The 16,058-nt window shown below is 32.0% G+C and overlaps 1 protein-coding gene across 6 annotated transcripts; it reads left to right on the top strand.

Annotated features, from left to right (window-relative positions):
* Positions 1–6,280: 6,280 nt before the first annotated feature.
* LOC115983944 (type I inositol polyphosphate 5-phosphatase 10) lies at positions 6,281–11,858 on the top strand. 6 transcript variants are annotated; one of them, XM_031106803.1, is made up of 11 exons: positions 6,281–6,441; positions 7,073–7,147; positions 7,336–7,411; positions 8,023–8,110; positions 8,241–8,342; positions 8,930–9,461; positions 9,558–9,745; positions 9,869–9,977; positions 10,657–10,802; positions 10,877–11,094; positions 11,336–11,858. In XM_031106803.1, exons 2-10 carry the CDS (start codon positions 7,115–7,117, stop codon positions 11,085–11,087), a joined length of 1,485 nt encoding a protein of 494 aa, XP_030962663.1. In that variant the 5' UTR covers positions 6,281–6,441; positions 7,073–7,114; the 3' UTR covers positions 11,088–11,094; positions 11,336–11,858. The 6 variants fall into 6 exon arrangements, with proteins under 6 accessions (XP_030962663.1, XP_030962662.1, XP_030962664.1 ...); XM_031106802.1 differs by lacking the exon at positions 11,336–11,858 and having other exon boundaries at positions 10,877–11,329; XM_031106804.1 differs by lacking the exons at positions 6,281–6,441; positions 11,336–11,858 and adding an exon at positions 6,646–6,747 and having other exon boundaries at positions 10,877–11,329.
* The last annotated feature ends 4,200 nt before the right edge of the window (positions 11,859–16,058 follow it).

The following is a 16,058-nucleotide window of genomic DNA, read 5'->3' as shown; positions in this document are numbered from 1 at the left end:
AGGGAAGGTGAATCTAGTTCATTTGCTGGGGTTGCATATAGATGAAGTTTATTTTACAAAGATTTAGCAATTCTAGACTATTCTTGTAATTATTTTTTTTTAATAATGAATTTATTTTCTTTTGCAAAGTTCTTCAAAATTTTCCACCCCATCACAAAATTTGTGTTGATTTTACTGTTGTTATTGGTTTTAGATTATGTTGATATATTTGTGACTGCTTTAATACCATATGGATCTGCAATTCAACGAATTGTTAATTTGCGGGTCTAGATCAGTATTTTTCATAATTCATTGTTTAGGTCAGTTCATGCTGATTTGGTCGGACAATTAAAAATCTAAAAACTTGGTAGGGGCCGGGGACCATACGTGAATTCAAGAGCTATACCTTCTTCCTTTTTCCCGGGGTCCACTTCTGCACCGAAGTTTCATTCATGGTCATAGTCAACTACATTTGCACGCACGGCTCAAAGTTTCACATCATTCTAGAGTTACATCAAAAATGTCTTCCTCTCACTATTAATTTTGAATCTTTAATCTATAAAGTATCACAAACCAGCGTGGATATGCATGGTTAGCCTGGCCATGCCAAGAATGTTCACAAATAAATAAAAAGAGAGACCTCGTAGCAAATACAATGAGACCATCACCTTGATTAACTCAAAAGCTTTGGAAAAAGATCAAGATTGGAGTAGTTAACAATGCTACAGTATATCTAAATAATTTGCATGGTGGGATTTGCTCAAATATATAGTATTTATTTAAATCTTAAGCCTATCAGCTAAAGATAAGGGAGTGAAAGCTTTGTCTGAGTTTGTGTCTTTATTAGCATCATCAAAATTAAATTAAACACAGACTCATTGAGAGAGCCTAGCTAGTTGAAATGTGGGGACTGCTCCAAAGTTTGAAGCACAAAAAAGGGAAATCCAAAACATGCTGTCTTCTAAGACCCCATTTTTGCCAATTGAAAAAGGAACCAGTCTTCGCTTATTCTGGGAATTGTGCACTTTTCCAACACGCAATTGTCGACATTGGTGTATCCCAACTTCTTTGTGTAATCGAAAGTAATACCTTAAGAAACATAAATACACACTGTCCTTATTCCTCACAATTCTTGGGACCATGAGACTCATTGGTACACTTTCAATTGATTGAATTCTACTACTCCTTTCCGCTGGGAATGGCAAAGTACTTATATTCACTGGGACTAGCTTGCATGGCTGACCCAGCTAATGAGCAGGATTTGGGTCTAAGGGTTTGAATTTTGACTAATTATGTAGTTGGGCGCCTTTCCATGATTTGGGCAAGACCGAAGGAAAGCATTTTTTTTTTTTTTTTTTTTTTTGGGAAACAAACACACACACACAACACAAGGGAGAAGGAATGAGATTTTAACACAAAAGCATACCACACACTCCAGTCAAAAGTTATAACTACTATTATTAAGTTTCATGTATATGTAATCATAGATTAGACGTTAGTATTAAAAGTCTGTAGATTATTCATTAAAAAAATATTAGAAAAACAGGTCTTTTGTTATAGCTTATCAAGAGTCTTATAATTTAGTGATATTATTTGGTTTTCCGTACTAGGAAGAAGTATGATTAAAAAAACTCTTCTTACTTGTTGTATAAATCTAATGTAATAGCTCAAATGTATTTAATTCAAGAGAAAACTTAACAGATACTTTAAGGGCATTAGTTTAAGAAATATTTTTAGAAATTTTTTATAAAAAAAAAAAAAAAAAAAAAAACTATTTATTTTTTTGACCGCTTTTTATATTTTCTACGTAAATAGTGTTAATATTCTCCAAAAATAGTTTATTAACAATTACCTTAAAAGTATCCGTTAACATGACCTTTTAATTCAAAATTATAACTAATTTTCTCGGACTCTTGAGAGGTCCAAAAGAATGTGAATAATTTGATAATAAAAGAGATTTATTAAATAAATTGGAGCTCATTAAAATCAATCAATCTTTAAACTTAATGTATTATACATACAGGGATAGGTTTTTACTTTCATATTTATTTATTTTTTATTTTTTTTTTTTATAAATGAAATTCTGATCCAAAGAAAGCAAATTTGAAAGATTCGAACTAACGACCCCCAATTCATGAGTTGTGATTCGAATTGATTGTTCTGCTGCTAACCTGCTACCCCTTGGGTAAGAGGAAGCAGAAAAAATAATAATTTTTACTTTCAATCTTATCGTTAATATGATTATTATGGGGTTCTTTTAACTGAAAATTTAATGAATTTGAGACATATCTAACATGAGTTTTGTTCTTTTCAATCGTGCAACTGATACCCCCTGGGGGTTAAAAAGGAGGTTGAAAAATTAACCGTCTTGATTTTCTATGTTATCTTTTTTGTGGAAAGAAATTTTCTATGTTATCGGTAATTTGGAATCTAATGAATTTGACTTGACAAATGTGAATGAAGTTTTGTTTTTTTCATCTTCAAGATTCCTTTATGGTAGGGAGTTCAAATTTTCAATAAATATTGATCTATCAAAATTAGTGAACGGAGTTCAATGAAGGTATAGAAAGAACATATGAAATATTTAGGGCCTGGGTTTATGAACTTGGTCAAAATTTTAATTGATATAAAGGAGAGAGTCCCATTAACAAATGCACTTAGATAAATTATTAATAAACGATTTTAAGAAAGTTTTGACATAATTTTTACTGGAAATATAAAAATCTGTCAAAACAATTATTTCATTTTTTCTTTTCTCATAAAAAAATTCTAAAAATATTTAATAAACCAATGTCCTTAGAAGATCAATTAACTTTTTCGTAAGGGAAAATTATATTCCCTCCATACAAGGATTTAAATTCTCTAGATTTTCTAGAGTACTCTATCAATACATTTCCTTAAATCCTAACCACTCTTTTATAATTTAAAGATCTAAATTCTATCATGTTAGCATTCCACTAACAATAGTTTTATGTTACGCCTATTTAGAAAACTCAGTTTTTTTAAAGAATAAGGTCTTTTTGTAGTGTTACTTTAGTTATGTAATATATTATAAGCCTGTTTAAAAACTCTATATACTACTTTTATATTCGTGTGTTCTAATAAATATTACTATTTCCTCAAAAAAGAATAAAAAAAATTTAAAAAAAAAAAACCTTTTTAGAGAACTTTTAATGCATCTTTAAATTTGTAATGATAGGTTTCCAAAACTACCTTCTTTGGAAAATAATTTAAACTTTAGCTAAAAAGGTTGATTGACTTTTGAAATAAATTACCTTCCTAAAATGAAGGATATATTAGGAAATTTATTTATTGACTTTTCAAGTAGACTTTGTTTTGAGACATTTTAAAATAGAATAGAGGCCTAATAATTTGGGATGGAGACAATATTGTACTTTTGTAGCTCTATTTTGAACTTGGTTCTAGTCTAAGACATAAATCAAAGAATTAGACAAGCTCCCACGGGATATCTGACTAGAGGGCTTATTTGTTTGGGATTTTAGGGATGTCTCATAAATGGGGAGTGAAATAATCTGTCCAAAGGCTAAAACGCCACTTCCTTTTATCAAAAAGAAAATTCAAAGGATCCAGAACACCGAGTAAATTGATTAAGTCCAAACTTAATTATTAATCAAGCAACACAAAACCACAGTAATAATTCACAACCATTTTAAAAGCAATAAACTCAACACACAAAATTGGTGATGAGGTGGAAAATCAATTGAGAACTCTTCAAAGGACAAACCACTCTTGGGTACCAGACCCGTAGATCTTCTTTAAGAATTTAAACTCCTAAAGGAGGTTTGACTATTAAATCTAGACATGGCAAAACAGGTCAGAATTTTCTGACCCGACCCGACCCGACCCGAACCCGATTTTTTGACTCGAAACAAAAACGGGTTAACCAGTGACCCGACCCGTATTTTGTGCGGGTCAACCCGACTCGACCCGACCCGCGACCCAACCCGAACCCGAACTATTTTTTTAAACTTTTTTATTTTTGGTAAAAAAAAATAGTGAAATTAAGACAATATTGATTTAATTATTTATTGTGAGTTTTAAGGAAACAATTGATACATTTACATAACTGCATGCAAATTAATTGAAAAATAAATGGTTGAGCATTCTGTAATGAGTAAAGATTTTTAGATATCAAATAGTAAAGTACATGCCAAAATAATCTGGTTACAGTAAAGTTAAAAACAAATTTAAAATTGTAGATATGTGTGAGACACATTCACGAGTGTAAAAATAGTAAAACCAAAGTATCAAATTAGCATAAATTATGAATGCTTAAATCTATTTTTTAACAATTTATGTTCAAAATAAACGGCTTTTCAAAATAAATTATGATATTTCCTTGAGTGTGTGCTGCTTAACAATGATATGATCTTCATAAAAGAGACTAGGTATAAATAAGTAAGCAATCAAACTTTAATGTATATCTCAAATTGAAATAGAGTGTCAACCACAATTGATAATAGATTATAAAATTAATTTTTAAAATTGTAACTTTCTTATATGTTTTTATTCTTTATCAAATGAGTTATCCAATAAGTCATTTGTAATTTTTTTTTTTTTGGAATGTTGATATTGTGTAAAAATAAAACTTGTATATTTGTTTTACTTATCTTTGTGTTGTTTTGTTTTAAATAGCAAATTAGCAATGTTAGGATTTGTATAATTTAAAAATTATTGAATAAATATTAATAAGTTTAATTGAGTTTATTCTTGATATAAGTAGTGAATGCAAAATAATGCATTTTACATCAAGTAATATGTTGCATAACTATCCAAATGACAAATACATATTGTTTTCTTTATAAAAAAAAAAAAAAAAAAAAAAAAAAATTTCATGTGAAAAATACGGGTCAACCTGACCCAACCCAACCAGACCCGACCCGCAACCCGATTGACCCGATCCGAACTCGACCCGACCCGCCCGTTTTGCCATGTCTAATTAAATCTTCTTGTACGATAGCCTCACTCTCCTTTTATACAAGAATGTTTGGTTTCTATAGAGAGAATTATATTAAACATGTGATAAAGTATAGTCAATTTACTATTTACACAATCTCAATCCAGCGAGTATCACACAAATGTCTTAAAAACTTATATTTTTAAGCTTCAATCAAGCGAGGGTCTCATTAACATTTTGTCTAATGTTTGCTTCAACAAGGATATTTTCCCTCATGTGTGTATTGTGAAGCTTGAGTTTTGAAGTTTTACTTCTTAAACTTGACTTAATACAAATTGAATTAAATTAAAATACAACCCTTATAACGGTTTATTCTGACATAGAAATTTAGCAAATATACTAAGACTAACATTTATTTTATTTTATTTTTTTAAAATATATTTTCTTTTTAGAGAATTTTAATCTATAGCATCTGATCCTAATGATAGCTCTTTATCATAAGATCAAAAGACACCAATTAATTTTTTGTATAGACAAAGATTGAACTTTATATCTCTTATTCAACTATCAAAAACTTTACTAATTAACTTTTTTTTTTTTTTTAATATATTGAATCCATACCAACTTCACATTTGTTCTTGTATTGAAAGATGCGATGTTTGTATTTTTACCATAATTATAGCGGAAGTACTAGTTAATATGTCCCCACATAAATAGTTTTATTTATTTATTTTTGAGGAAAAGTGAAAGCAGAGAGGACAAGCAGCATATACATAAATGGTTGGGGAACTAAGAATAAGATGCAGAAGCCAAAATTAGAATCAGAGTTGGTTGTTAATAAATAAAAAAGAATAAAAGCGAACGCGTTACATATGCATATCCACAGATGGATGGACCGTAACGCATACTTCACATGGAGACCAAAAACTGGGTCCTGGGTATATGGGTATGCGTGCCACAGAGGCTAGTTTGTTGTCATAAACAAATCCTGAACATAAGCATAGTGTCATATAGTCCCAAAACAGTTCCAGGGGAACCAGTAAAGTAAAAGCCTCCAAAATTATTTGAAAAGGACTTTCGAATGATTTGTTTGCAGAGACACGCACGTGGGATCACTTTCTCTATACCCATCATTCTCTCTCTCTCTGACACACTTCTCATTCAATACAAACTATGTGCAACACACAATATTGAAAAGGAGAAGAAAAAGAAAAAAGAAAGAAATTTCTCTCTTTTTCAAAAATTTTTTTGTTTTGTTTTCTAAGTAAACAAAAGTACAATTGGGGTATGCATATATAACTAAAAAGAGTTTGGACTTTGAAGGGACATGTTAGATTCTATTCCCACTTTTGACTGTTTCTTCTATTCCAGTTTTCTTTTCCTGTTCTAAAGAAAAATACCAAGTCCCCTTTGCACGTTATTCAAAGAAACTCCAATATTTTCTTCATTTTTTCAGTTTTTTTTGGCTATTCCATTGGACAATCAGACAGAGAATAATTCAGTTCTAGAACAAAGACTATACAAGTAGAACATCGAATATTCAGGTTCTTTTTTCTTTCCTTATCCTATAATGGTTTGTCTCCCCACTCCTACGCCTTGACTCTGTTTTCTATATGTTTGCTGCTTCCGAGAAACTATCATACATTAAAATCCTATTTGCAATTTTTTATATTAATTATATTATTACTATAAATAATAGGAATTGCTTGCTTGGGTAGTTGACTTTTTTAGGGAAAACCCATTTGTGCTGTCAACCTCTTTCGTGGGTTGCCACCCCCTCTCCTCTTCTTTTATGCTTTAGATTCTCTGCTTCACGAATGCCATAATGTGTAACTTCTTATTCTTTTCTGGTAATTTCTCTTTGTTTTTGCTTGTACTATGTTCATGTGCATTCTTTAATCTTATATGCTTTTTCAACACACTGGTTTCTTGGCTTCATAGTATTCGTTTTTTCTGTTAATTTTGTCTTGATTCAATGTTTTTTGTTGTCTTTAAATGAAGTTAGGAGTATTCTGTGTCAAAAGAAACACTTGGGGATCCTAGATGTTTTCTGATTCTTATTCTGTTTTATTATTTAATTAACTTATCAATGGGTGAATGAATTTTTTATTTTTTATTTTTTGAGGAATATGAGTCTAAATTGAGTGGTTTTGGTGTATATTTTTGTTTCTGTAGGTTTATGATTTTGGGGTCTGTCACATTGGTGCGGTTTCAAGCATGACTATGAAAAAGCAAGATGAGAAGAAAAAGGTTTCTGTTCTTGTTTTTATTAATCTCTATGGCTGTTATTTTCAGACATCTTTATAGATTCTTAGTTTCTTCTCCATAATGGGGCTTTGAGGAAAGTGAATGAGCATGCACTTTCTGCTAAGATTTATGGACTACTTGTTAGTCAAGTTGTTATCTTTCTTATCCATTCTTCTTGCTTGTGATTTCAGTCTTTCATGAGGAATATTTTTACTAGAAGGGATAGAAATGGAAGGGAAACGATTAATAGGTCATTTGATTCCCCTGGTGAGTGCTATATGGCATTTCTTCTTCAAGAGAATTAAAGAAAGTAAAAGGGATCACTTTCTGATATGCAAGAATTACAATCTGTTATTATAATTAGTCTTGTCGTTTTATGGATAACATATGCTTTATCTTGAAAGCGAATGTTTACCTTTTCCTTTCAATGGAATAGTCGTTTTTTCTGTTTTTTTTTTCAACAAGATATTTTCAAAACAACTTATCAAACACTGTATTACATTAGGAATTGAATTGGTTTAATTAAGTATGTAAACATAATAAGAGAAAATGGGGGAGCATCATGCCAATTTGCTCTCAAATTGAGAATATATTCATGATTAAACTTTAAGCAAGGTTGGTAGCAAAGGAAACAAGAAGGAAAGACACACACACACACTCTCTCTCTCTCTGTGTCTGATTTTTATAAATTCTGTGTTATCAGTTCAAAATTAAGTGGAGCTTGAGGAGAGACATAATTTCTCTGCTATACCATCAATATTAAAGAAAGAGTTTCTTTGGCTTAAATTGTTTTAAGTATCCTAACCACCAGTCCTTTTAGTTTTAATTGTCCTTTGTTTTTCATCTGTAAAATTTCTCCTGCTTTTTTCTACTTGCAGAAGCACAGTCTAGTCCAACCCTTGAGAACCTTATTTTTACCAGCACAGGAAGTCCGATGACTTTTCATCAAGATGTTCAGACCTTCAGGTACTCATAAAATGACCTTTTTCTTCCCTTCATCAGTCTTTTTTCTTCCTATTACATAGAGATAATAATATATATTACTAAATTTGATTATTTTAATCCCTAGCATTCCTTGTTCTTGTTTGTGTTCTAGTGTGTTTGTAGCAACGTGGAATGTAGGTGGGAAATCTCCCCATAGTGACCTTAACCTGGATCAAATTCTTCACACAGATCAATCAGATATCTATGTCTTGGGGTATGCGCTCTTTCTCCCTGCTTAAGTTTTGTCCACTTACTTTCTATGAGTTTTAGTCAAAATACTAGATCACAATATTGTCACATTTTGTCTTTAACTAATTTCTTTTTCCTATGAACAAAGTCCATCAGAATTCTCTCCCAAAACAGAAAAATGAAAAAGAAAAAAAGAACTCTGAAATTCTTTTTATGAAAATTTCTGAGATGACTGATATGATGATTTTAGTACAAAATGACCACAATATGGGTTCCAGTGACTAATATTACAGTCTTGGGGTATGCACTCATTGGGGTATACCAATGACTGATGTGCCCCACCCAAAATTTTGGAACTAAGGTTTTGTTGTTGTTGTTGACACAAACAAGATTTGCAGTTGATCCATACCTATAGTATCAACACCAATAGGAGCATAAGTAAAAGAAAAAAACGGCTGACATTTTAGTACTACCTCTAAGTTTTACTCAGTTCTTATCAGAAATTATCCACTATGAGTTTATATTGGGGGATTTTATTGTTTCTCATAATTTAATTAAGTAATTCCATCATACTGTTCTTTCCTGTAGTGTAATTGTTTTCCAAATTTTCAGTTTCCAGGAAATTGTCCCTTTAAATGCCGGAAATATTCTAGTTGTAGAAGATAATGAGCCTGCGGCAAAATGGCTAGCATTGATCAATCAGTCACTGAACAAACCATCTGATGTGGCTGCAAGGGGATCAAAACCCACAGTCTCCCTTGGTGGTTCCTTGTTCTTCTCAAAGCCTTCCCTTAAAAAGTTCAGTGAGATTTTCAGGACAGAGAGTGGAAGGAAGTTGAAGAGTTGCAACTGCACTTATGAATTAGAAAGGAAGCAGAGTAAGGATTTCTGTTTCCCATGCCAACCGTCACATATATCCGAAGACTACTCTCCTTTAGAAGAGGATGATGAAACATCCCTTACCATGGACCCAGAACTTTCCATTCCCTCAAGTACCAATCAGATGAAGTACAGTCTTATAGCCAGTAAGCAAATGGTTGGAATTTTTCTAACTGTTTGGGTGAGGACGGAACTTGTGCAGTATGTAGGCCACTTGAGAATCTCCTGCATCAGTCGTGGAATTATGGGTTGCCTTGGAAACAAGGTTCGTTGAATCTTTATTGTTGCAGACACGTTTTACTCATATGCATACATAGGTGCAAAGATAAAAATCATCTTAATGTTGATTCTCTGATGGCAGGGATGTATTTCTGTAAGCATGACATTCCATCGTACAAGCTTTTGCTTTATCTGCAGTCACTTGGCATCGGGTGAGAAGGAGGGGGATGAGCATAGGAGAAATACGGATGTCATGGAGATACTCAAAAACACTCAGTTTCCAAAGATCTGCAAATCGTCTAGGGTGCCTGAGAAAATTCTTGATCACAAGTGAGCATTTTTTAAACTAGTGATTACAGAACTAGTGTCATAGTCTTTAGAATTCTTCTATTATAGTCTGTTAATACTTTCCGTATTTCTGTGTTTGATTACCTTCTGGAAAATTGGATTCAGTCGGGTCATATGGTTAGGGGACTTGAATTACCGAATAGCATTGAGCTACTCTGAAGCGAAAAAGCTCCTGGCGGAGGATGCCTGGGATGCCCTACTTAACAAAGATCAGGTAGTTGACTTTACCATACAACAATAAAGTTTCATTTGGAGCTTGGACAACATATAAAAAGTTAAGTTTCAGTGCATCTTGTAGAAATTAGATCCCCTCTTGTAGCTCATATTACTATTGGGTATAAGTTGTACTGACTAAGTCAGTACAACTTATAAAATTCTGGGGTCATAGAATTTTAGGTATGGGAAACTGAATTTCATCACTGTCACCGATTATCTCATTTTTCTATTAGTGACAGCCATAGTGGTGAATTTGTGCCTTCAAATGCTATGTGAAATGAAATTTTGAGAAAATGACCATTTATATAGGATTTGATGACACAATCTTATCTTTCATTATCACTACCAAATTCAAATTAACATGAGTCATTTCTTTGAATATTGGAGAAGAGATACATACAAACTGAGATGGATTTTACTATAAATTCCATGAAAATCAGATTAGGATTTCATTTTTTGATAAAGAAATATAACAAATTGATTTACTTTTGTTGCTCAGGCACCCCAATCAAGCTTCGCATTTTTTCCCCAAGAATCCAAGCTTGGCATTTTAATTTGGCATTTTTATGTATAAACAATTGACAGAACGTTTTTGACTGCCTCTGTTGTGGCATGCTTTGCTTGTTGCAAAATGTTGTCATTGTGGTGTACTCATTTAGGTTTATATGCCTTTACAGCTACAAATTGAAAGGAAAGCAGGAGTATTCAAGGGATGGAAAGAGGGAAAGATATACTTTGCACCCACTTACAAATACTCCTACAACTCGGACATATATGCTGGAGAGACAAAAAATTCAAGAAAGAATCGGAGAACTCCAGCTTGGTATGTATAGATAATTATAAAATTGGACTCGATTAAACATTTCACATAAAAATCTGAGCAACTTGGATTGGCAGGTGTGACAGAATACTATGGCATGGAAATGGAATAAGACAACTTTCTTACATACGTCGGGAGTCTCAGTTTTCTGACCACCGGCCCGTTTGTGCAACATTTTTGGTGGATGTTGATGTTGTATCGGCTGGATTAAGGCAGGGATTATCTAGCTCTAGGTTGAAATTTGGGATTGAAGAGTTCTTACCTCAAACTAGGAATTATTTCCATTAAATAATGTGTAAGTTCATGCACAAATTTTGATAATGAGGCACTGTAGGGGGAAAAAATAAAAAGAGAGGTTTTCTGGTGTCTTATTGGATACTCTTGGTCTCATAGCATCTTTAATGGGCAAACCATTGCTTATCATAGATCCCCATTTGTGAGATTTAAAATATATATAGCACTGTTTAATAAGTTTATGATCTTTTAGTGTAAACAACATTGCTTGATTTTTTTTTTTTTTTCTTTTTTAATATCAGGTACTAATGCACTAACACAGTCATCACAAGACTGAAGAAATATTCAAATTTTGCTGTTCATGTCAGATTAGTAGGAAGAAAAGCATAGAGATGGGTGCAGAATCATTATTAATTGGGCAACCTGTACACAGCATTTTGCAAGCGCACAACTGTAATTGCTCTCCATGAGCAAAATTTTTCTTGAGCAATGCTGTACAATATATTTTTTCCCGCATGTAAAAAATAATTTCCCCTGGTCAATGTACATGGTTCTTAGAGAATCTACCTCCTGAGAGGCAAAAGACAGTAATGCTTATGCGTCGAAAACATTATACTGTAAGCCTTTATGTCAATGAGGCAAAGCCTAGTTACAGTTCCTTCGGTACTCCTATTAAACTCAACCATGCCATTAAATTGACTAATAAACCATATGGTTGAATTTAATTACCCTTAACAAAAACTATGTGCTGCAATGATTAATAATGACATGGTTGAATTTAATTGAGAATCCTAGAGTTTAGCACCTAAGGATTGGTAAGTTTTACCCTATATCAATATATTTGTTATGTAGTTTCAGTTATCTCTCAGTGCCAGTCATTGGAGAGAAGCTTAAAAGAGGTATCTTCTAGTTGCATATCATTGCAGAAATGGGATAATTGTGAATATTTTCTGCTTGTGAGGCACAAATGCTTGGCTTAGGTTCACAAGTAAACTGGCTCAACCTCTGCATTGAACCATTATTCCATGTTATTGCAATGCTTTTTCGTTTAGTAAATGGCTGTGTTTAATTTGAGAAAGTGAAAAGATGTCTAATCCTCAATTGAGGCTTAGGTAAATTTCATTAGGTATGATGATTTTAAATATGAGAGTATTTAGTTTCAAACTTATCTTTGAAACATGCAAGTTGCACTAGTAAGATTAATATTATCTCTCTGTTGTGTGTCCAATATTTTAGTTCTACCTACGTCATTCACCGATTCACATATTTTGGTATGTCATTTTAATGATTGTAAATTAGTTAGCTGGTAGAATCCAAAGTTGGCCATCCAACCATTTGTAAATAAATCACGTGAATTATCACATGACTTCTCTTAATAAGAAAATTAATGTAATCCAATCTTTGGGAATTTTGCTTTGGAATTTGAAAGCTTGGAATAGTCAAAGATTCATCACATGATATGCCTTAATCTAATCTACATTTTTAATGTGAGTACCAAAAAAAAAAATAATCTAGGGAAGCTCTTTTTCTGTCTTTTTCTTTCACACATCATTAGCTGTTATAAGTTGCCTTAATTCATCATTAGGCTCGGCATTGGCATGAAAACATCCTCTGGGTCAGCAAAACCATGATGTCTTGCTGGAAATCATTGTTTGCAGTTATCTTTGCTATTACATTGATGATTTCACTTGGGGTTAACACGGCCCAAGCCAGAGTTCATCCATCTGCTAAGTCTTCAACATTGCTCACAGCTTCTCAAGACCTCAAACATTCACATTCAGACTCTAAAAAGACGAATACAACCCGGCCACTGGTTGCCAGCGTTCGAAGAATACCTCCTAGTGTTCCCAATCCTATTCAGAACAAGTAATCTAACTCCCAGTCTCCCACTACTGGTGTACTCATGGCTTCCAAGGTATCCGAAAATTTACACCAAAGTCATCTTTCTGTGCTGGGTGGCCCAGGTCAAAGCCTCGGATAGTTGGCTGAAGTGTTTCAAGTGGCATGAACAGCCAAGGCTTAGATGTTAAGTCTCCAATATGAACATTTTATATTTACTTTTGTTATTTGTTTTGTTTTTATCGTAGCACTTTTCCATCTTTTTAGAAATGGTGTAGAAGTTAGCTCTCTCTCTGTCTATCATTACTTGTATTAGCTGAAAGTAAGGATTAGGAACAAGAAGAACGCATATGGTATAATCTTCGATGTCTGACAGTTTTTGATGCTTTCAAGATATAGATTTTCCACAGCGTTTTGTTATACTTCACAGTTCTTGTAACTTGGAAGGTAGGGTACTCAATACAAGGCAATCAATTTGTACTTACTAAAAACGTCGTCGAAAAGATACTTAAAAAATGTAATCAATTTGTTACTGAAACCGTATTTGCTCATTTGTTGAAAAATTAAAAAGATGAAAGCTAAAAGAAAAAAATGTTGACAAAGAGACATTTGAATGGTCATTGATTAATTATGCCTTCATTGCCTGAACATGAAAACCACTCTTTCTTTTTTTTCTTTTTTTCTTTTTTTTTTTCTTTTTTTGGCTCACTCAACTCATGGCATGTTTAGTATAGCATATTTTCATCCTTAAAATCTATGTACACTTTTTTTTTTCTTTTTTCTTTTTAAGTAATGTAAATTTTTTTTAAAGTATCACATTTTTTTAAATTACCATTATATTTTTGTTACGAACTTGGTAGCTCAACTAGTTGAGACCTCTTGATATTTCTAAATGAGACTTTCAAAATTCAAATTCTCTCACTCCAACAATTGATATACATATGTGTGTGTGATATTGTTATTGTGGTTGTGCAACCCACAACAATATTGGGATAACTGGGCCGAGATCCCCAATTAATAAGTATTCTATTTAAGGGTATAACCCACAATGGAAGGTCTAAAGAGAAGTTCAGTTGGCAGATGGTCGATAAAATCTGCTGTGTGGTGGTTAATATTTTGGAATCTGACTACCCAAGAAGGATCTTAGGCAACCGAGATGCCCTTTAGATGTCTTGAGCTAAATCACATTTCCCCAATATTAGAAGATGGTTTATCTTTCTCTTGTGTTTCTCTCCCTTGAAAATGTTCCAACCCTCATTACTAACCCCCTTCCTTCCTTTTTATACCATTATATTAGTGGACCCATAATGATAAGATAATATTCTACTTGTATGTGGGTCCCTCCACTCGTGGCATTTAGGTTGCCCCTGGGTCTATGCTACTGTTCTAACATGTCTAATCTCGTGTTAGGAAGTGAGAACTATTGCTCTGCTGCTAGAATAATTTCCTAGTAACTTGAGCCTAACACTGAATCTTGTGCTCAACTGGCAGAATCCTCTAAAGCATTATTTCCCTTCCTCGGAGGATAGATGTAGCTTGCTCGGATACCATTATAAAAATGTGATGGCTTATGTGTAGTTCAACTCAAGCCTCCTGCACGTGTGCTGGTCCAGGGATTGATGATCCTCGGCCCAAGTTCAATATAGGCCGAACTTTGTCCTCCAACAGTGGTTATTATTATATTAACTAATAGAAATGCATTATTTAATATTATTTTATTAAATAATAATACAAGTTAATGAAATAAATATTGATTTTAAAAAAAAATGCTTAATAAACTGATGATCATATTAGTTATTTAAAAACTAAAACAATCAATATATATATATATATATATAAAAGCAGAGACCTCATGTGAAAAAGTATGAGGTTCTGCCAAGTAGAGCATTGTATAACATTATTTTTATTTAGGCTTTCACCACAGATGCATTTATTTCAATTTATTAATAAAATTCAAAGAATTTGTATACATTTATAGCTTTACATGCTTTGGATAGATACAAATAGATCTAGAAAGTCATAGGAAATGTAGAATTTAAGAAAATTTTCAATCTTTTACATAAGACTAACTTTAATGCAGAATTGTAAGAGTCGAATTCAATGAATTGGGTAATATGATTATTTATCTCCACATTTACCTAATATAAATCCTCAGTTCTTTTGGGCTTCAAAATTAGACCATTATAATTTTCCTCACAATATCTTTTGTTTTCTTTTAGAGAGTTATGTTAATTTTCAAAATATTATGTTCGTTTTAAATATTTTTTTTAGATTTTTTATATACTTTTTTACTTATGTAGCATTGTAATGTGTTCAGGCTTATTTTTTCATATTATGTGTCAATTTAGATTTTTGGTTTTCCGTATGATGCATATATTTGGTAAGGATTTGTAGTATATTTGGTGTTTTTAGCTACTTTTAGTTCAATTAAAATTTGAAGGTTAAATTGTGATATTATTGCATCACTATTGCATTATTTTTTCTATTGTATCATGAAATTCTACAGTTTTTATAACTAATTGATATATAAAAAATAAATCATATAAGAAAGACACTTAAAAACCAACAGATTTGAAGGTGACAATGTAAACTGTGACCTGGTGACATTTATTGGTTGCATGAATTAGAGGAATTTTCCCCCTTGATTTTTTTTTTTTAATAACAATAATAGTATTCATAAAATCAATGGATTATAAATAATTTCTAACAAAATTTATCAAAATGCACTGCACATTATGCAGGATATTGACTAGTTTCTTTTAAATCATATCATATACTATACTATATAATAAAAGTTGGACATAAAAGCTATAGTTGCACCAAGTGGCTGCACCAAATTGCATAAATTTTATTAATTTTTTTTAAAAAAATTAAATTTAGTTGTTTGGTACCATACAACTACTATTCTTAAAGGAGGCCTAAATTATAACCTAATCAGGGAATTTTTAGATAATTCTAACAAACTGTATAATAACTCCATTAATATAAATCTATCCCAAAAAAGGTATATACCTCCATTAATTTGATAATTTCTACGTTGATGACATTTAAAAAAAAAAAAAATTCTATCATATTTCCTTATAGCTATCAACCACATTTTCTTTCTCTTCTTTGTTTTTTTTTTTTTTTAATTTTTTTTTTATATTAACGTTGATTAGAAATTATAATTTTAATAGGATTTAAACT

Source organism: Quercus lobata, chromosome 4, assembly GCF_001633185.2.
Source record: "Quercus lobata isolate SW786 chromosome 4, ValleyOak3.0 Primary Assembly, whole genome shotgun sequence".
NCBI lineage: Eukaryota > Viridiplantae > Streptophyta > Magnoliopsida > Fagales > Fagaceae > Quercus > Quercus lobata.
This window is presented reverse-complemented; position numbering and strand designations above follow the sequence as displayed.